General features: G+C 55.8%; 2 protein-coding genes across 2 annotated transcripts; one reads left to right on the top strand and one right to left on the bottom strand.

The window, feature by feature from the left end:
• Positions 1 to 559: 559 nt before the first annotated feature.
• Positions 560 to 5,838, bottom strand: LOC141965387 (cytochrome P450 1A4-like). Its single transcript, XM_074916907.1, has 7 exons — positions 5,709 to 5,838; positions 3,937 to 4,802; positions 3,596 to 3,722; positions 3,236 to 3,325; positions 3,020 to 3,143; positions 2,397 to 2,483; positions 560 to 1,181 (listed from the first exon to the last, which is right to left on the bottom strand). Exons 2-7 carry the CDS (start codon positions 4,792 to 4,794, stop codon positions 875 to 877), a joined length of 1,593 nt encoding a protein of 530 aa, XP_074773008.1. The 5' UTR covers positions 4,795 to 4,802; positions 5,709 to 5,838; the 3' UTR covers positions 560 to 874.
• Positions 5,839 to 10,001: 4,163 nt separating this feature from the next.
• LOC141965421 (cytochrome P450 1A5-like) lies at positions 10,002 to 14,101 on the top strand. Its single transcript, XM_074916990.1, has 7 exons — positions 10,002 to 10,095; positions 10,724 to 11,590; positions 12,010 to 12,136; positions 12,686 to 12,775; positions 12,864 to 12,987; positions 13,371 to 13,457; positions 13,686 to 14,101. The coding sequence occupies exons 2-7, from the start codon at positions 10,733 to 10,735 to the stop codon at positions 13,990 to 13,992; spliced, it is 1,593 nt and encodes a 530-aa protein (XP_074773091.1). The 5' UTR covers positions 10,002 to 10,095; positions 10,724 to 10,732; the 3' UTR covers positions 13,993 to 14,101.
• Positions 14,102 to 21,123: the final 7,022 nt, after the last annotated feature.

The raw sequence follows: 21,123 nt of genomic DNA, 5'->3' as shown, positions 1-21,123 counted from the left end.
AAATACATAGTCTGAAAGCCAGAAGTGTTCTACTGTGCCTCTTACTGCTTCTTATCCCTTATTTTCAGTCCTTTGATATTTTCCAGGAGGCTTCTTTTTAGGAGTTTAGCTAATATCTCAGTCTGTGAGCAGCACTACTTACAGGTATTTTTTTGTTTTTTTCCCTAGTAGGCTGTCACCAAGGATTGATAGAAACACTCGGGGATTCCTTTCATGAATTTACATTCAGGGAGTTTAGCTGTGCGAGGGAGCACCCAGAACGGGTCCACTCGAGATAGGTGCTGGCACAGGGGTAGATCTGGCCTTCGCATCACCTCGAGAGCCCTTCAGAAGGCACCTGGAGCATCAGGGAGAGCCTGTTCCCATCAGCATAAGGAGATGAAGGCTTTGCAAACAGCTCTGCCAAACAAGCTTGAAAGTTTTTCATCCTGTGGGAAAACACTGGCCAGGTTTCTCAGGGAGGAACCTGGAGGTTTATTCCTAATTGGTGGATGAAGGGAGTTGCCCATGGCAGCTCCAGCTCTACCTGTGGCACTGGGCAGGGCGAGGACACCCCTACTGTCATCCCACACCACTTCTCCCAGCCCAAAGCACCCTCCTCCCCACTGCAGGGCTGCGGGTCCCCTGGACCTCCCCAAGAGGGATGAGCTTTTCTGCAGGCAAGGGCAATGAAGCTGGCTAGGGGGGCTGCGAGGAGCCTGACAAAGCTGGCTTTGTTCCTCCCCACTCGCGTTTACATGAGATGAACAAGCCTCCAGTGAAACAACACAGCAAGGGGCTGTGCTAGCTTCTAGAAAGCGTCAGGAAAAAGCAGGCTGAGTGTCCGGCTCTGAGGGCTGGCTTTCTTCTGCAAAGCCATGCTTCCTCCTGCAGCTTATGGAGAGCTCTTCATGGGGAAACGCTTCTTAATCTGGAAGCACTCGCATTTCTTGTATTTCATTGTCAGTCCGTACTGAGGAGTGATGTCCACCTCCTCTCCAGGGCGGAGGCTGAACTCCAGCTGCTGCAGCATAGTGGCCAAGAAGAGAAAGATCTCCCACCGGCCAATGGACTCCCCAATGCATCGCCTCTTCCCCAAGCCAAAAGCCAGCACTTTGTCACTCTCTGTCCTGCTTATTTCGGTCCCCGTGGCATTAAGGAACCGCTCAGGGTTGAACGTTGAGGGGTCCTTCCAAAGCTTCCTGGAGCAGAAAGGAGACACACCTGAGGAAAGCATTTTCACCCACTGTGATAGGGACAGCAATCAAAAAAACTCCTTGCAGAGAAGCATTGCAATGCTTTCTCATGTCACCATCCAAACACTTTGGCAACCTCTATCCCTGATGCCAACTACATGTCAGACCCCATCAGCTCAGTCTGTTGAAACCGCTTTCAAATTCAGATGGTGTTTGCCTGTGCAGATACCAGAGACAGATTTAATTCAGCATGCAATAGCTAGAGATCCTGCAGTTTCAGCCAAAAAGAGAGCACAGAAATCAGTCAGCAGCTCTCAGAAAAGGAAGGATGGGGACCTGAGGGTTTTCCCACCTAGAATCCTCCCAGCAAAACTTCCCAGACTGTCCCAGCTCAGCTGCTGGGAGATGTCAGATGGGGTTTTCCAGTGTCTTAGCTGCAAATTTCTGCTTGGATATGGGGAATCTTCTCTGGCCCTAAAGGCAGCGTTCCCACTGCAATGCTCACCAGCATATGCAGGAGCAGCAGGAATACTGTAATGTTTCTGTGCTGCTGGGCTATTAGGATACAAACATCTTGAGTTTTTGATCCAAAATACCTGATATGGGAACCACACTCTGTATCACGCCTTAGTCAACCTACTCCCCCCCTCCCGAAAGGTCTCTACTGGAGAGCAGTGGAGGGGTAAGATGAGGCTTTGGTTTCCAGATCCCCTTTCATTCACCAAAGCTGATTATCATCAATAACGACATGAGCCTATTGAGTTTAATGAGAGTCACGTCAGGACATTTTTCTCCCTGAAAGAGGGAATCAGGCAATTCCTGTTGAGCACATCCAGAGCCATCAACCCCAGTCACAAGAGCTGCTTGGCAGGAGGATCTACCGATTCCTGATTATTCAGCAGCCCAGTCTGTCAACCCTCACACATACATGGAAAGTCCAGAACGCTGAGAATATCACCATGTTATTGCACATAAATTGGGTAAGCCTTGGTGTTGGGAAATTGCTGAACCAGTGACCAAGTCAACACAGAGCACCTCCATGCCCCGGCAAACCAAGGCTGGACTCAGCATCAAACCCACACAGTCTTTGCTGCAATCTGCCTTCTCCCGCCTTCACACCCGACTCAGCTTTTGGGATGTTACTCTGAAGGATCAGAGTGATCTTAATGCCAGGCAAAGCCATCACATCCCGGATAAGCACAGGGGATTTGGTATACTCACTCATCGTGATTCACTTGCCACTGGTTGATAAACACGCAGGTATCCTTGGGGATGTAATAGCCATTCAATGCCGTCGCTTTTGTCGTACTGAAAGAAATACAGGTGGAGGGAAGGAGAAGTTAAGAGAGATGCAGCTTCATGGCAAAACAAAGCTTGGCAACTCCTAAGGGTGTTTTATTTTCACTGGCTATAAAATACCCCGGTTTGTATTTGGGAGACTAAATAGACTTCCTCAAGCAGAAAGGTTCCAGTTTCAAGAAGCTGGATGAGTTGTGATGCGTTTTCTCCAAAGACAGAGTGAAATATAAGCCCAGGGGTGTTTGCCATCCCCCCACTAGTAAAGGCTTTGGACTAAAACTACCCGCAAAGCAAAGGATTCGATCCCAAGATGTCAGCAAGTCAGTAAGCTGCTGGCACTGAGGGCAGCAGATGCAGCCACAGGCACCAGACTATCAGTGAGTATGAAAATCATGGGGAGCTTTAACACCAGTAATTCAGGCTGTGCACTGGAATATTTCCCCATAGCAGGGATCGATTCCCAGGCAATTATCTGCCTAAACGGCACCTCCCAGAAAACCACTCCAAAAAAAACCCAAATATGTGTCAGCCGCTCCAGCCCATACCTGTGCGGGATGGTGAAGGGCAGGAAGGAAGAGTGCCTGAACATCTCCAGGATAAAGGCTTCCATGTAGGGCAGCGTGCCCCGGTCCGACAGCCTCGGTCTCCTCTCCCGGCCGATGGTCTGGTCTGTGGGAGGTCAAGAGGAGGGAGCAGGTTGGGATCAGCCCTGGCCAGAGAGGTTTTGACCCCGGATGAAGTAGGTTCATGGACTCACCCACCTATTTCTTCCTGGATCTTCTTCTGGACATGGGGGTACAAGGCAACATACATGAGGCTCCAGGATAAAGCAGTTGCCACAGTGTCAAAGCCTGGATGGACATGCAAAAGGCATCTAATTACCAAAAGAGGACAGGCAAGTGGGTATTTACAGATGCCATCACTCTAGCTGTTTGCCTTGGAGCAGTTCCCCCATCAGCTGTCACTGAAAAGCCATCTGCTCTTGTCACTGCTCAGGAGGGCTCTCAAGAGCCCAGCACCAGCTCCAAAGACCCAAGAGTAGCCAGGATCTCACCCCAACAGCTCCAGCTCCCCCACCCAGCCTCCCAGCAGCAAGGCTTTATCCTCACAAGTTTTCTCACCTGCCCCAAAGAGGTCATTGACAATGCTGATGATCTTCTCATTGGAGAGCGGGACACGGGCATCCGCCCCCACACCCTTCTCCTGGCAGTGCTCAATCAGCGAGTCTGTGATGTCCCGGATGTGTTCCTGGGGAAGAGACAGTGGGTCAGGGACACCCAGGACAGGGGAAACCTCCCCCAGCTACTGCTGGCTCCTGGGGGGAATTAACTGCAGATTGGAGAGCTTCAAGGAGCTTTCCTGAGCAGAGGTGGGGGGACAAAGGAGTACCTTCTTCCCCCCATGGTCAGACAGGCAGCACCTCTGCAGTTGTAGGCACCTCTACCCACATCCAAGCTCTTACCTTATCAAAGCTGGTATAATGCTCCTGGACAATTTTTTGCACAAAGAAGCTGAAGCGCCTGTTGATGTCCTTAAAGAGCTGCATGGTGCGGCTGGGAAGATACTGGAGCACGGGAATGAAGTCAGCGGGGTTGCCAGAAGCAGCCACGTCGCCAAATTCATTGCTGAGGTTCACTATCCTGAGCAACTCTTGGTCATTGTGGTCGTAACGCTTGCCAAAGCACATGGCACAGATGACGTTGGCCACAGAGACCACCAGGTACCGGTTAAGGTCAAAGCTCTTCTCCTCATCCATCAGCTGCAGGAACTTGGTGACCAGGTAGCCAGCTTCCTTGGAGACGTGCTCCTCCAGGAGGCAGGTGGAAGAGGAGGTGGGGCTGGGGGCGATGGAGAAGGTCTTCAGGGCGTTCTGGGCCAGCTTTCTGCGGGCTTTCCACACCTCCCCTGAGTCGGGGCTGAAGGCCAGGCTCTGGCCATTCGAAATGTATTGGAAGCTGTGGAGATCTGGGCGCCCCATGAAGTCATCTCCTTGCTTCACCAGGGCTTGCTTGATGGTGTCCAACCCGCTCAGCACCAGCACGGGCCGGGTGCCGATCCTGACCTCCATCACGTCCCCATACTTCTGGCTCAGCCTGGTCAGGGCCAGGTGCGTGTCCTTCCTCAGCTCCAGCACGTTGCCGAGGATGGGGTAGCCTTTGGGTCCTGGGGGGCTCTTCAGCCCCGGGGGCACGTGCTGCCGGAGGGACTGGATGAGCAGGAAGACCAGGCAGAAGACAGCAGCCACGAGGAGGACCTCGGTGGCTGAGACAATGCCTTGGCTTCCCACCAGCGACATCGCAGCCTTCATCGCTGCTGGCATGCAGAAACCTTAATAATAATAAAGAGGCTTTATGAAGAGGGGAAGATCTGCATGACATCTCTAGTTTGAGATGTTCTTAGTAGCAACCACACAGGACTGCGTGCAGGAAAGCTGGGCTTAACTTGGGATGCAGCGCTGCATTGGTTTTCTGCACTTTAGGAAACTGCTTGCACTTAAAAGCAGTTTTTTGCTCACCAGGAGTGAAAGGAATTGGTCCCACAGCTTTTTCTCAGTGTGCCAGGGAAGATGTACTCTCTTAACTACAGGACCTCTCTTTTCTACTGCAGAGTTTTCGACTATAGGAGAGCTGAATCCTCCTGATTTGAGTCATCTGGTTGCCCACACCAAGCCTCCACTTGCCAGCAAACTAAATACAGCGTTGCCACGAATCTTCGTAAAGACCAATGGCCACGAAAGGTAACTGTGGCTGTAGCATGCAAGTGGGAGGCTGTGGGCACCCTGCTCCCAGCTCCATGGGAAATCCCTCAGAAAACTCCGAGTCAGGGGTAGGGAGAGGCTGGATCTGAAATGCCACCTCCCCTTGGGTTTGGCAGGGTGCTACAGCCACCCACGGGACACGCAGGTCCCACGGGGTGAGCAGCCTGGGGGGCTACTGAGACTCGTGCACACCCGTGGGTGCAGCCCAGCTGGGACCCCCTTCTAGCCCAGGGCTGTGGATCGTGGCCACCCCAGGGCGACAGGGGCCGTGGAGCAAGAGTTACCTCCAGGACACGCCAGAAATCACCTTCTGACAGCTCCAGGAAGGATGCTACGGGGGATCTGGGGAGCCAGAGAGGGGGGAACACCCTGCAGCAGGGCACCCCCCGGCTTTCCATCCCTCGGGGGGAGCTGGAGGTGCCGCTCCATCCTCCGGGCAGAGCCGTGCGCGGAGCGGGCACCCCGCGGGTACTCACCTCCGGAGCGGGGCGGCTGGGGGCCCGATCCTCGCGGCAGGTACCCCGCTCGCCCTTCGCTCCTGCTTTATATGCATCGCCGCTCGCCCTGATTGGCCGGGCAACCTCCCGTCACGTGACCGAAGCCTAATCAAAGCTGACGTGAGTCCAAACTCCTCAATAACTAACCCGGACCCCCCCCCCACCCCCCCGCGGTGGCAGGAGAGGGGTCGCTCAGCCCCACCCCGCGCGTGGCCCCGCTTCCCTGCGTGTCCCCGCTGGGGAAGCTGCCAGGCGGCGGGCGGAGGCGGGGGGCCCGACGGGTCGGGCGGGGGGTGCCGGTGCCGCCCGTGGGTTCCAGACCGGGGGGGGGCATCGCGTGCGAAGCGGGCGGGATGTTTGGGCAACCCGCGGCCGCCCCGGTCACTCCAGTCACGCTACCGGCAGGATCTTAAAGGCGCCGGTCCCGCGCCCCGGGTGCCTCCCCGACCCCCCCGGGCGGCGCCCCGGCTCCGCTGCGGCCCCCACACACCCCGCAGCTCTCGCTGCGGGCACCTGGCTCCATCCAGCCCCCCGGTCGCCCGTGCCCGCAGCCCCGGGACGTCCCCGGTGTCCGAAGTCGCGGGGCGAGCGGAAGCGTGGGAAAATAGCCCTGGTGTGCGCGGTGCCGGGTAGGAGGGGGGATTCAGTCCCCCACGGGGCTCCCCGAACACGCAGGGATGAGCGTGGACCACCCTCCCCACCGCGGTGCTGTAGCGATCCGCTCCCTCGGCGGGGGCTTGCCGGTCCCGCCGCCGGTGCTCCCCGGTAAAGCAGCGGGAGGAGAGCCGGGGTGTTCAGCGGACCCGTGTCCCCCCCGCCCCACGCTGCGGGGCAGCTCTGCTGGCCCACAGCCCGGATCGCCTTCCCGTGGGGAAGGGGGCGGCGGGGCAGCCCCGGGGGTCACAGCCCTCGCTGCCCCGGCCCGGTTAAAGATTGTCCAGGTTTGCGTGAGAAGCGGCCGTGCCCTCTGTCACCTCCTGTCCCCTGGGCACAGAGCGACCCGGGGGTCAAGACGGCGCGGGGATGGGGCAGAGAGTGCAGCCCGAGGTGGAGGGCACGGGGGGGGGGGGGGGATGCTCGGGGGACCAAAGGGGGTCTCAGGCAGAGTTCACAGCTCCAGGCCCCCATCCCCGGTCCCCGTGGGGTGACAAGCCAGGACCTACTCTTCAGCGAGGACAAGGGGGACCAGCCCGCACCCTAAATCTCAGCCCCTCCACTCGCATCCCAGTCCCCAGCCAGGCCACAGCGGGAGGGGAGAGGGGCCGGAGGTCCTGCCCCGCCGGGGGGTCCCAGAGGTGGCACTGGGGACATCGCGTGCGAAGGGGCTCCGGACAGACCCGGGAGGGCTGTCCCGGTCACTCGCAGTCACGCTATGGGTGGGTGGGGGGGGAAATGGCTTTTAAAGGACCAGGGCGGTGGCCCCACGTCCAGGAGCCTGGCCCGGGGTCAGGGCGGCGCCGGAGCCGCTCAGCATCAACCCCCCTCGGCTGGCTGGGGGCGGGGGGGCTCCCCGGCAGCGGGTAAACCATCGGGGGTAACGGGGCTGCATCCCCTCTGCCCCGGGATGCTGCCACCACCTGCAAGGCGACAGCAGCCCCCACTGCCACTTGTGTCCCCCTCGACAGGACAGACATCCCAGCCCTCTCCAGCCACGGGGAGTCGCGGAGAGGGCGGTTTCCCACCGTGCAAAGGCGGGCGGGGGGGGGGAACTGTCAGTCGTGCCACTGCAATTGTCCCCTTTGGGGTCCAGAGGACGCTGAACGGTGCCCCAGGCAGCTCCGACGGTCCCAGGCAGGGCTGTCCGTCCCCAGGGCACTCGCTCTGCAAATGTCCCCCACGCTTGTCTTTCTCCACGGCTGGGGACAGGGACTGCTCGGGACACACGGACCACGCAGGACACATCGATGTGTCCAGCAAGCCCAGGCGAAGGTGTCTCCACGCAAGCACGCACCATGGCACCTCGTGCGGGCACCCGCGCCCCCAGCTCCCCGCGGACCCCCGTCCCTCCTGTCCCGCTGCGCTCGCGCAGGCGGAGGGGCAGGTGGGCATCACCCCATCCGTAGGTTCCCCTATGCAGGCGTGTTGCTGCACGCACAGGCTCCACACACCCATTGCCCATACAGACCCGATGCGCATCCGCGCTCTGCTGTAGCGCACACACGTGCGTAGTTTAACACTCTCGTGTGCACAGACACGCTCTGTGCGCAAATAACTCGCCCACAAATGCGCAACAGAATTGTGCTCTTTGCACGCGTTCACACAGCCACATGCGCTGCCACACGTGCACACGCCTGCAGGCACCTCGTCCTCTTGCTCGCTTATGTATTTCCTTGCACACACACGCTGGCACGGCTGGATACGCTGACAAACCCACGGGCACGCAGCCGGGATCCTTCCCCGCAGCGCTGACCCGCGGCGGGAAGCAAGATGCATCCGCGAGCGGTGGCAGGAGCGTGCGAGTCCTGCCAAGGGCAGAGGTCCGGCAGCGCCCCGCCGCCTGCCCCCCCGGCCAGCTCTGGGCAGCCGAGGGCTCAGCGAGGGGCGGTGGCTGGGGTGGGTGCCCGGCGTTGGGTGACAATGTATTTGGGGCGTGAGGCTGCCTGGCACGCAAGGCGGCATCTCTTAACGCTGTTCTCATCAGGAGGCACCCTGCCCTCGCAGGGCTTGGCAGCGAGCACGGACCGGGGGGGGGGGGGGGGGGGGGGGGGGGGCGGCAAGGAGGAAGGGGATGTGGAGGGTGGAAGAAGGGCAGGTGGGTCCCGGGGAACCCCTCTGGAATTCCTCATGTGATGCCAGGACCCTTCCCAGCTTCTCCAGCGCTTTGGGTTATGATGGATCAGGAGAGGCTGGCGCAGGTTCCCCATCAGTGCAAGACCACCAAGGTCTGAAACACTGCCTGGGGTGGGGGATGTCAGTCTGCCCCCCCACCCCAAACCCCATGCAGTGGAGCCGAGTAGGTCCATGGGGATGGGAGAGGCTGGCTGAATCCAGTCTGCAAGGCAGTGCCCTGCTCCTACTAAACCCCAGCCTGCCTCCCCAAAAGCATTCCCAATGTCTTCCTCGCTGGGAGGCATTGTCTGGTGAAGCTGGGACTGGTAGGTCTGCGAGGTGCCTGGCAATTATCAGAATGAGTATTAGCAGCCAGGGTTTTGTAACTGTTCTTGCCAAACGTTAATGAACGGCGTCATAGCTATTAATGAGCCCGATTAGACCAGATGTTGAAAGCCTTTATTAAATATTAGCTCAGCTTTTACCTGGGCCAAATTCCCACTGTAGTTTTCAAAGACTAAATGAAACTTAGGGCCAAACCCCAAAGCTCTGGCTCATTCCTGCTTCTCCAGCTCATCCCAGCTGCAATTCCCAAAGTCCGGCGTTTTCCTCCAGCTTGAGCAGCAGCCCCACATCTCCTGCCAGGTGCCACGCTGTGTTTTCGGAGGGATGAACTGCCCCAGCCTTGCCCTGCACTGCCCCTTTCACCTCTCCTATCTCTCCAGCTCACCTCCTCCCCTCTGCCCCGCCACTCCTCTCCCTCGCTGCCTGTTTGCCACGGAGGAGCCAGGGGAAGCGAGCCAGCCGCCTTCTCACGCGAACCTGGGCAATCGTTAACCTGAGTTTGGCTCTGATGCTGGGCCAGAAGGTCCTGCCACCACCAGTCCTGGGGTGCGGGGACCTGCCAGATGATTCCCCGGGGACAGAGAGGGCTGTGGCCATGGGTGCTTCGCTGCAAACACATCCCCTTACTGTTGGAAGCACGTCCAGAGTGGCCATGGAGGTGACAGCCTTCTCTGTGTGCTGGCAGCAGTGTGGTCAGCCCAGGAAAGGTCTTTGGGGGAAATGCTGGCACCCACATCCCACGGGACAGCAATTCTGAGAGCGTGTTCTCCATCCTCTGCAGGGCAGGGCTTAGGGACCCCCTTCTGCCTGCCTGTCCTTAGCTCTAGGGCAGCCATGTGCCCTGGGCAGGAGGACAGATCACCATTTGTCCCCCAGAGCCCCTTTGGTGCTGAGGAAATATCTTCCCTGGCTTCTTGGGCTGGCTCCAGCCAGACTCGGCCCCATTTGTTAATGGATAGCTATTCCCCAGGGCTCTCGTGCCATGACCCCCCAGAGATAAGCACATGACCATGTGGCAAGGGGAGCACACATAAAGCTGTGGCCTTCCAGGTAGCAGAGAAGAAGGTCCGGGAGGCAGAAGAAGAAGGTCCGGGAGGCAGAAGAAGGTCCAGGAGGCAGAAGAAGAAGGTCTGGGAGGCAGAAGAGGATCCCCTCTGCTCCACAGGGCAGGCAGCTGCCAGATACCCTCTGCCTATCATTGCTGGGACCCACAAGCAGTAAAACCAGCCCTGTATAGAGCAAGGACCTGCAGGTAGGAGATCGTGTGTGTGTGTGTGTGTGTGGTTTTGAACAAGGATATAGAAGCAGTTTGGGTCTGAAGGAGAAATTCATGCACTAGGCTCTCCCCTCCCTCCCCTGCCCACCCAGCGAGCCATGCATTCCTGCAGAGCAGCCCCGTGGCATCCCCAGTCCCCATGCCCCCACACACTGGTGGCCACCCAGCAGATCCAGCCTCCTGGCTATAGATCCTCACAGAACTGGTGGACATGGGGCTAGCTTCACAGAGGAGTTGCTGTTCCTCTCCTCCTGCCTCCCTGCACTTTTTTTTGGCTGCAGTTTTCTGTGCCTTGTTGCAAACCGACCGTTTCCCCTGGGCAGGAGCCAAGGCTGTGCCAGTGCGTGCTGGGGTCTTCTGCAGGGGAAGGGGGGCCATTACAGGCCTGGAAGGCTGAGGTCCCCCTTAAATGATGCCTGGGTTTGGGGTCTTTACAGTTCTCCAGCTTTTCCCTCTTGAAAACCCCAAAGTGCTGCACAGGCAGCTCCATCACCCTGAACCATTTAAGGGCACTTGGTGCCCTTCCTCAGCATCAGGAACACCTGCAGGACTCAGCCTCTTTCTAATCCTGGCTCTTCACCACACTTGTGGTTAATTCCTTTAGGGTTCCTACATGCCATCAGCGATGAAGGCTGCGATGTCGCTGGTGGGAAGCCAAGGCATTGTCTCAGCCACCGAGGTCCTCCTCGTGGCTGCTGTCTTCTGCCTGGTCTTCCTGCTCATCCAGTCCCTCCGGCAGCACGTGCCCCCGGGGCTGAAGAGCCCCCCAGGACCCAAAGGCTACCCCATCCTCGGCAACGTGCTGGAGCTGAGGAAGGACACGCACCTGGCCCTGACCAGGCTGAGCCAGAAGTATGGGGACGTGATGGAGGTCAGGATCGGCACCCGGCCCGTGCTGGTGCTGAGCGGGTTGGACACCATCAAGCAAGCCCTGGTGAAGCAAGGAGATGACTTCATGGGGCGCCCAGACCTCCACAGCTTCCGTCATGTTGCAGATGGCCAGAGCCTGACCTTCAGCCCCGACTCAGGGGAGGTGTGGAAAGCCCGCAGAAAGCTGGCCCAGAACGCCCTGAAGACCTTCTCCATCGCCCCCAGCCCCACCTCCTCTTCCACCTGCCTCCTGGAGGAGCACGTCTCCAAGGAAGCTGGCTACCTGGTCACCAAGTTCCTGCAGCTGATGGATGAGGAGAAGAGCTTCGACCCTTACCGGTACCTGGTGGTCTCTGTGGCCAACGTCATCTGTGCCATGTGCTTTGGCAAGCGTTACGACCACAATGACCAAGAGCTGCTCAACGTAGTGAATGTAAGTGAACAGTTTGGTGACGTGGCTGCTTCTGGCAACCCTGCTGACTTCATCCCCGTGCTCCAGTACCTTCCCAGCCGCGCCATGACTTTATTTAAAGAGTTCAACAAGCGATTCATCTGTTTCCTGCAGAAGATTGTCAAAGAGCACTACGAAACCTTTGATGAGGTAAGAGCTTGCAGGACCCTCACCTGCACCAGAGGTATGTCCCTGTTCTCTGCCCCTCTCTAGTAGCGAGTTGTTTTTCTTCTTGCAGCCAAGCATCAGTGGACACCTATGTTCTTGCAGGTATTGCTGCATGTAGCGAGTCCAGCTGGAGTCTCCCTCACCTGTAGTCTCTCCATGTGCAGTCCAGTACTGCAGTCCTTTTCCTCCATGGTCTTGTTTGATAGGGCCAGCTTGTTGTTCCCTGCAGAATCATCTCCTTGTTTGCATAGGTTGCAAAAGCAGTAGGGACCATGGGGGCTGAAAGATGATGTTCTTCAGAGCTCGTATGACCCTAGGCTCCGCCCACATCAGGCTGTTGCTCAGTGACACCCATTCCTCTGCTGGTTGTGCTGCCATGACTTGTCTTCTCTTCCTCTCAGAACAACATCCGAGACATCACTGACTCCCTCATTGAGCAGTGCCTGGATAAAAAAGTGGAAGCAAATACTGCCATGCAGATCCCTAAGGAGAAGGTCGTCAACCTTGTGAATGATCTCTTTGGAGCAGGTATCTTTTCCCACCAGTCCCTCAGCTAGTGCAGATTTTCTCAGGCTCCTTGTGTTATAGATCTCTGACCTATCTTTGTCCAACACCAGGCAGCCCATTTGGGTCTAAGCATTTGTTCTCTTGTTCACTGGTCTTCCTGGACCTTTCAGGGACAGCCCTAGAGACTAGCATGGGACATTAGCTCTGGAAAGAGGCTTCAGGGAAAAGCGAAGAGCACAGCTTACAGCTCAGCCAAGCTTCACAAGCCAGGGTGCCTTTTCCTGGTTGAGGGAGATGTCTACTGACTGATTCACTCTGTGGAAACCCCCCGATTCCAGAGAAGTTATACAAACCTGACATGACCCAAGGGTAAATCAGGATGATTGAGAGCAGAATATTTTAGCAAAGTTTTATCTGACAGGATAGAAACCCAAGTCTTACTGTGTGCTGAGGATGTCCTCTGCCTTCTTGGCCATGCAGGACTGCTCCATGTGATGGTTAGGCAGCAAGCCAAGGCCCGTGCTCCGTGTGTTGTACAGACCTCACCTATGTGCTTTCCTCCTTGAATAGGCTTTGACACTGTGACAACTGGTCTGTCCTGGAGCCTCATGTATCTTGTGACATACCCCAACATCCAGAAGAAGATCCAGGAGGAACTAGGTGAGTGTATGAACCTGCTTTCTCTGGAGCCAAAACCTCCCTGGCCAGGGCTGACCCCAACCTGCTCCCTCCTCTTGACCTCCCACAGACCAGACCATCGGCCGGGAGAGGAGACCGAGGCTGTCGGACCGGGGCACACTGCCCTACATGGAAGCCTTTATCCTGGAGATGTTCAGGCACTCTTCCTTCCTGCCCTTCACCATCCCGCACAGGTATGGGCTAAGGTTGCAAAGGAGGTGGAGGGACAAGGTGGACTTGAGGCATCTTGTTGCAGCCACGCTGACAGCAGTGTGATGAGAGGCAGGGAGATTATTATCGACTTGTAGAATGCTTCACAGGTTGCAAACTGTGGACATGGGGAGCTCACAGTGCTTGTGCAGGGCATTGTAGGAGCTCCCAAAGAGCAATTCACTGAAATACTCCACCCAGCTCAGGTAGGGGTTGCCCAATCCAGCTCACGGACAATGCGACTGCTCCTCATAAAGCCATCTCTTTGTGCTGCATCCTTACTTCATCAGCATCAGGAGCAAACAGTCCGCAAGGATGCAGAAGAACATTTTTCTTCCCAACCTCTTAGAGTCTTTTCTCTCTTCAGCACGACCAGGGACACAGTGCTGAATGGCTACTACATCCCCAAGGACCGCTGCGTGTTTGTCAATCAGTGGCAAGTGAATCATGATGAGTAAGTACCTTCTGAGGCAGAAAGCCTCCTGCAGTGACATACAGGACCCTTCCTGCAGAATTATCTTCCTGGGCAAAAGTGGGGGCAACCCGCTTTAAGAGAAAAGGGAGCAGGTGAGGTATCTACTAAATTCAGGGATATTCTTACTGACAGCTCCCACCCTCCAGCATCTCCCCTGCACTCGTGGCCAGGAGACACCATCTCAGCACTTGATGTTTTCCCTTCCAGGAAACTTTGGAAGGATCCTCTAACCTTCAACCCAGAGCGTTTCCTCAGTGCTGAAGGGACCGAAGTGAACAAAGTGGCTGGGGAGAAGGTGCTGATTTTTGGCCTGGGGAAAAGGAAGTGCATTGGGGAACCCATTGCCAGGTGGCAGGTCTTCCTTTTCCTGTCCACCTTGCTACAGCAGCTGGAGTTCAGTGTCTGTGATGGCAAGAAGGTGGACATGACGCCGCTCTATGGACTGTCCCTGAAGCACAAAAGATGTGAGCACTTCCAGGTCAAGCAGCGCTTCCCCATGAAGAGCATGAACTGAGCAGTGGGCTTATCCGTTGCCCAGACATCGCTGGGGGGGTGAAGACCTGGGTGTCCTCGTAGCAAAGCTGGGTCTGGTACAGCTTTACAGAATGATATAGTAAACTGAAGCCTCTGAAACTCCTGTCTTATCTTGTTCGTTTTGTAGCATTTCTTGCCTTTTTCATTTCCCAGCATTTCTAATGGTGGATATTCCATCAAATGTTGGCTATCCCATCACATCTAGTCTTAGTATCACAAAGCACATTTACAGGGTGTGTCAACTGTCCTTTGCTAGAGGGGAAGGGAATGTACCCCAAACCAGTCTATCTGAATACCTTTGGGCTGTATTCTTTTAGAATTGCTCTTAGAAGGCTGAAGGACAGCCAACCCATGCCATAATCCCACAGCCTCCATCGATGTTTAAGATCTTGACTGAACTGCTGCCCAAAGCTTGGGTGGCGAGGAGGATGGTGTTATTGAGGTCTAGCCAGTATCACTATTTCTGGACTAATTGGGACAAATTTTCACTGGTTGAAATTTGCTGTAGATGCATCTGCAGCAAAACCCCATTGGAAATCTTGGGAAAATGCTAATACTTCTCCAAGTCCTCTAAGGACAGCCTGTTCCCTTGTTTCTACACTATGTTTTTAATTGCCTAGCTGATGTGTCATGTCACTCTAAAATCCCATTCAGAAGGAGCTTGTCTTTGTCCATAGAGGAGCTCAAAGCACTTCAGTGCCTCTTTAGGAATCTATCAGATAACCTTGCACCAGGGGTTCTCCTGCTGCTCAGATTACTTTCTTCAGAAAAATGGGAGGGATCCTTCAAATGAGCAAAGCCTCTCTGGAGGGACCAGTGTGTTGGAGGACTTAAGCCTCATTTACCACAGTAACTGCTGGCCCTGAAGGACATGAAGAAGGACACCTTTACCTCTTACTATTGAGAAAGTCAAGCTTCTGGTATTCTGGACTGGAGCAAGGTTGTTTTCACAACAGGGCAGAGAAAGAGAACAGGACTTCCTCCAACTCAAACCCAAGAGTTTACATTGGCTGCCAGTCAACCCATGCCAGTAGAGCCAGATGCCTCCTTTTCTTCAACTTGCACGCAAAGCCATCTTAGCCAACCCAGCACCTGGCAAGCAATGATACAGGAACAAATAAAACCATCCGGTGCAACACGCACTGCTCTTGAATCAGTTCCCATGGGTGCAATCTGCTCAGCCAGAGCCCCAGACCCTGACCAATGAGAGCTCCTTTCAGGTCCAAATACCAATCACTCATAATACATTGCACAAAAACTTCCAAGAAGAGAGAGAAACGAAAGAGTGTGTTGGGGAAGAAAATGGGGAAGCTGATTGCCCAAGACTTCAGGGAGATTCCAGCTAGAGCAGGGAGGTGTTCAGACCCGCTAAACAAGCCTGAATGAAAAGGAGTATCTCTGTCTCTCTGTGTCCAGGTCTTGCCTGGTCACCAATTTGTGGTGAAACACTGACACAGTACAGCCTCAGACCCATGTGAATTCATTGAACCAGCCTGAGCAGCTTCACTCTGTGTCCTACTGGCCTTGCCTTCACTGCTTAACGTCATAATCCTGATATTTCAGGAAGAGAAAGGGTGAGGACCGGGAGCTCCAAACCATGGTTTGAGCTGCAGGCTATCAGAGACCTTGGAGGAAAAGTTCATGGTTTGGGGCAACGTATGAGGTCCATCAGCCAAATAACATGTCTGCTACCTATGACAAGGGCCATAGGTCAAGGCAATAGAGTCAAGAAGCACCTGTCCACAAGGGACATCCCAAAGCTGGCATTCATCTACTGCGAGGGAAGGTGGGATCATCCTGGACGTGGATCTGGGTCTCTCAGTGCCTAACGTGGTGATTCAAGAGAGCACTGGGACCATCAGGGACTCAGCAGCAGCGTGTCACGCCATCCCCATGGGGTGGAGGCTCTCGTGGACTTGGCCCAGTGACTTCAGCTGCAGTGGGAACACGCGATGCTGATGCTGGTATAGGACCAGAGGCCCCGTTTGCTGGAGCCATTGCGTGACTCTCGTGCCCTGAAGGCTGGCTGTGTTTGCTGATAAGGCCCGCAATAAGCAAGCGCAGATATAAAGAAAGAACAGTGGGAATTTTTTTTTTCCCCTTTGGAGATGAGTGTTTTATTGCCCCAGGGCAGATAAGCAGATTAATATTAACATTACTGAGGTGAAACAGCCGCTTGCTCGTGGAAGGTCTCCCCGAGAAACATTTATCAAGGGCTGATTGCCTCCCCTGGGGACACTGCTGCCAGTCTGCATCGGTTACAGCCTGGAGACCGGAGACCTGGGAGAAAAAGTCATCCCAGTGTCAGGATGGAGAAGGAGAAGGGAGAAGGCTCAGGGGGAGAGAAGTGGCCAGGCTGTTTTCCTTCCCTACGCAGCCCTTCTCTTCATGGTGTTGGAAGCAAAATGCTCCACTTATAGAGCCTCATCTTCCTGTGGCATCTCTCCCTCCCCTTGATGCCAACAGAGACATCCCATGCAGCTGCAGGATGCATTTCTGAGCAGCTTGCAGGCAGGAGGACCCCCTGAGAGCTTGCTCTGATGTCCCTGCACTCATACATCTGCTTGGACATGCTGGCCTGCCCAACAGGCTGGTGACCCGAGGTGAGGTCCCAGTTTTCTTGCTGGGGATGTTGCAGTCAGTGTCCCTTCAGTCCAGGCCACCCCAAACCCCAGGCCAGGCATCCTGCCCCCACTCCTGGACAACATGGTTGGAAGATCAAAGCTGAGCAGGCTCCTTCACCAGATGTTTTCCCTGCCGGGTGTCTTGGCAGCCCCCAGCATGCAGGGAGGAGAGCAGTGAGCATGGGCTGAGCAGCAAACAAGGTACCCCAGCTGGGCACTGCTCTTTGCTCTGAAGCAGAACTGCACCCCTAAATCCTCCCATCCACAGGCCCTCTGTGAGGAAGGGACAGGGGCACCCTGCTCCCTTCGGGGGTGCAGGATCTCAGCTCTTTACCGCCTCCTCTTCCCCGTTTCCTCTTGATAAACAAATCCATTGACCCTTGTCATGAAAGGCCCAATTGCTCACAGTAGGTAAGGGACTCCAGCTCCCCTATCTTTGCTTCCCCCTAATGATCTTCCTCAATTAAGCCCTCCAATTACTCCCCAGGTAGCCTGCAAGTGCTGTGATTTTCTTACTGGAACCGGGCGGTGATAAGTCAGGGGAGCTTTTATCACTCCATGGCCAATTGCTTTTATTGTCGGTTTTAAAATGAGTCAGCAGACCAGCCATGGCAGCTGGGCTCCAGCTCCTCTTCCAAAGTCAGGAACACTCTCAGCTCCCTCATTCCCACAGGGAAAGGCCCAGGTAGCCACACACCTTCTCTCTGGAGCTGACACCTGCCTGGTGCCAGCATTCAGGGTGGTGGCATTTCCTCACCAGGAAAACCCATACCTAGCCCTGAAACAGGATAGAGGAACCACTTGTGGCTCTTCCTCCCAGACAGAAGGAAGAAGGCAGTTGCTCCAATGCTTAATGACCCTCCTCATTAAAAACACCTCTTGTATTTCCAACTTCTTTCCTTTGCCTGTTTATTTACTCTCCAGTGAGATCTGTTGTGAGGAATCATCTCCCCATGGGGATTGACTCTTGGATGTCTCTCTTTTACTGCTTGTCCCCAATACTGGTGTCAGTCCCTTGACATCAAAAATATAATCCCTTGATGGCCTAGAGCTTACAACAAAGCTCTGAATTGCACCTTAAACTCTATTTCTGAGCCATGCATGCTATCTTTCTGCCAGTGGTTTTGGGGACACCTCCCTCTGAGCTGGTGGCAGCCGATCCTCTAAGCTTGGTAGGCTTTACCACAGCGTCCAGCTTGCCCCGCTGCACAGCAGGCCTTGGGAACTCCTTTCCATGGAGAAGGAAACGCCCAAACATCATCTTTCTCTTTGTATCTCCACTCCTGGGCCAGAATCATGCTTTGTCATGCCTCCAACCCCAGGAGCAGCCATTTTGCAGCAGGTATAATGACTAGTTGCTGCCTTTTGGAGGAGAAAATCTCTGCTCAACCTCCAAGACTGAGTAGCTTCTGGGGTGCTGGAGCTTCTGGGACCTTCCCTGGGTGAAGTTTCCTTCTTCAGTGGGTTGGAGAAGATGCTAGCCCTCTGCTCAACCTAGGCTGGACCTGTGGATGGAGGAGAGCTTGAACCAATGGGGCTAGACACATTGAACCTGGTTCATGGCTCTGACCCTATGTTGAGGGCTCCCAGATCAGTATGAATCCTTCTTCCTTCTCCCATCCCTCCCTCCTCTCTTCCCTCTGATTGATTGCCCCGTGTCATTAGAAGTACAAGGTACCTGTTAATCAAAGAACATGAAAGAGGGTAAGGATGGAATTTGTCCCCGGGTTAAGAAGGGAAAAACAGAGATGCAGAGATAACCGCTCCCTGCATGCAAAGCGCTGCTGAAGAAGTCCAGGTTCCTGGGGATGGCCTTAAACGTGGCTGTCCCCCAGCCTGGCATGGGCACGGGCATGATTTTCCACTGGGGGGAAGCAAAAGACAGGAGAGATGGGGAGCAGCCCCAGAGACACATCCCCATGGACCCAGGAGCCACCAGGTCCTGCCACCACACTGTCGGGGTGAGCCAAAAGCCTCTGCCACTAATTGGTCCTGTAATAAGGGGTCACAGCTGATCACTCCGCTCTCACGCCTCTAAAATCAACTCCCTGAACCCCATCAGGGTGGGTAAAGCCGTGCCGGTCCCCTCCCCAGGGGGGTCCCCTCCCCAGGGGGGGACACAGGCAGGTTGGGGGGTCCAGCCTGATCCCACACTGGAGGTGAAAAGCCACCCACCGAGAGGCAGTGTCCCCAGCCTGCCCCCCTTCTGCTTTAATTAAAACCACCCTGGAAAGGAGGGTTCCCCAGGAGAGCCTTTGAAATGAGGCTGCTCTCTGCAACCCAGGGATTTTGGGGCCAGCACAGGAGGGAGATGCCCCCCGAGAGCCAGGGCCGACTGCCGGTGCTGGGGGGTGGGGACAGGATCCTAATTCACTTTGGTGCTTCCGAAGCGGTTTCGTTCCTTCTCGCTGGGGTTTGGGACATGAACGCCCTCACGTGGCATCTGTCACATCAGCTCCACGAGTGCCTTTTGCTGCTCAGCACGGACGGACGAAGGGTTCTACCCCTGCTCGGAGTTTTCTAGGGAAGACACATTCGGGAAGGGGAATCTTTAGGGTACTGACCCCCCTTGCAGAACATCCCACATCCCCCATCATCCTGCAGCTCTGGGAGCCGCCAAACCAGCCAAACCTGGTTCCCTTCGGGGTTTTTGCAGCTGGAAGGTGAATTCTCCAGAGTCAACCGAGCTGGGAGCTTTCATGCCAGCTTTCCTCCAGTGTTTCCAGACTGCAGATTCTCTGCTGTCTCGTATGTCCAAGGCAGCAACCCTCCCCTTTCCCTGCCCACCACTTCTCATCCAGCCTGTGCTGCCCGAGTCCCTCGGAGGCACCAAACCTGCTGCCCAACAGGGACTAAACCAGCCAGAGGATGTAGAGAAGAGGCAGATCGACAGGGCGGGTGGTTGTCCACACTTTGCTCCCTTAAGCAAAGGAATATCACCCACTCGGGATTTTATTCTCAGCTCCTCCTTTGTTGGTTTGGTTTGGGTTTTTTTTTTCCATTTATTTTCCCTTTTCCTGTCGATCCCCACCAGCTGAAGGGCCCCCTCTCCTGGTGCGAGGCAAGGAGATGCCCACGCATCATCCCGGCCGGCCAAATCCATCCTTCCCAGCCATCCAGCCAGACCCTTCCCAGGAGAAATCCCAGATGGGACACTGCTGTGAGGAATGCCCTCCGGGCCTCCTGCATGGCCCAGCCTTGCCCACCGTCACCTGTGTCACCCTTCCAGCCATCCCTGATTGTCCCCAAGATGGGCTGCCTTAGGGATGGACCTTTGGAGGGGGGTAAAAATACCTTGATAGCAGCTCTGAGCATTCGTGACCATGCAGTCATTGGGGTATTTCCCTCTTCCTAGGTCTGATGGACTGAGAAAAACTGTGACCGGGCACAATTCCCCACCAGGCTGGGTTCATGCCTGGTCTCGTTATCCAAGAGCTGAGACCCACCAGCTCTGTGCTGCTACCCAGCCCCAGGGAGGGGGGACTCCCAGATCCAGGGGCACTGTGAGGAAGGATATTTCTGGAGTTCTAGTTACTGTCAGACAGAAAATCGCTTGAAATTCCCACCCATTGATGGAAACAGCTGGAGGGAAAAACCTGAGACTCATCTCCTTTCTCCTGGGTCTCTGGTCCTCGTGGCTGTGTCACCCCTGGGTGCAGCCCACCCGGGTGGGGGTCTGTGCAGCAGTGGGGGGACAGCAGTGGGGGGGACAGCCAGGGGGGCTGTATCACAGCAAGCAGGGAGAGAGAAGGCAGGCAGGAGCTCAGGCAGGCCCTGGGCTGCAGGCAGCCTAGTGGGCTGCGTCTTTTACCCCGAGAAGAGAGCGGTGATGCTGGGTTTGTGCGTGCCAGGTGTGCAGCCGGGCATTGGCACGTGCACGCCCCCACCATGCGCACGTGCTTGCACACCCACCTGTGCTTGTGAGCGCGCACTGGGGTGTTGGTGCGTGTGCAAGCCCGGGTGTGTGCACTGATGTGAGCGTGGCTGGCTTCGGGCTTGCATCTGTGGGTGCATTTCTGGTGCAAAAAGATGCACGAGTTGGTTTCATTTCCTCCTTAGATTGCTCTGCTCGGGGGCTGTGTGAGGATGAGCCCGTTCCCCACTCTCCACCCAGCCCTTGGGGCTGTGAAGGCCCCAGGGTGCCTGAATCCAGCAGCAAGTCCCAGGCTCTTTCCCACACGCTGTAGGAGGAAGTATATGCTCCCTAAAACCAAGCTGGGCTTTGCAACCTCCTCCCTGGGCCACTGGGATCTCCCTGGCTCTGTCCCCTGACGTTCCCCACCTCCTGTGGTCCCTTTGTCCCCTTCACAGACATCTTCCTGGTCCCCTCATCCCAGGGAGAGCATCCTCCCCTCCCAGCCATGCAGGGCCAGGTCTCAGGGCTTGGTTTTTTGAGTCCCTTATCTATCAGGAGAGAGCTGGGGGTGGGTGGGAAGTTTCCTGCCCCCTCACCCCCCAACACATTTGGGGGTATCACGCTCAAAGCA

The sequence above is a fragment of the Athene noctua genome, chromosome 13, assembly GCF_965140245.1.
Source record: "Athene noctua chromosome 13, bAthNoc1.hap1.1, whole genome shotgun sequence".
Taxonomy (NCBI): Eukaryota; Metazoa; Chordata; class Aves; order Strigiformes; family Strigidae; genus Athene; species Athene noctua.
The sequence above is the reverse complement of the archived record's forward strand: the minus strand, read 5'-3'. Positions and strand labels throughout refer to the sequence as shown.

What these genes read in the sequence shown, in the direction of transcription:
- LOC141965421 (XM_074916990.1), top strand. Translation starts at nt 10,733, where the DNA reads ATGCCATCAGCGATGAAGGCTGCGATGTCGCTGGTGGGAAGCCAAGGC. An exon ending in ACTACGAAACCTTTGATGAG is followed by an intron (nt 11,591 to 12,009) that starts GTAAGAGCTTGC and finishes TCTTCCTCTCAG; the next exon opens with AACAACATCCGAGACATCAC. An exon ending in CCCTTCACCATCCCGCACAG is followed by an intron (nt 12,988 to 13,370) that starts GTATGGGCTAAG and finishes TTCTCTCTTCAG; the next exon opens with CACGACCAGGGACACAGTGC.
- LOC141965387 (XM_074916907.1), bottom strand. Translation starts at nt 4,794, where the DNA reads ATGCCAGCAGCGATGAAGGCTGCGATGTCGCTGGTGGGAAGCCAAGGC. An exon ending in ATTATACCAGCTTTGATAAG is followed by an intron (nt 3,723 to 3,936) that starts GTAAGAGCTTGG and finishes TCTCTTCCCCAG; the next exon opens with GAACACATCCGGGACATCAC. An exon ending in TGGCAAGTGAATCACGATGA is followed by an intron (nt 1,182 to 2,396) that starts GTGAGTATACCA and finishes TTTCTGCTCCAG; the next exon opens with GAAGCTTTGGAAGGACCCCT.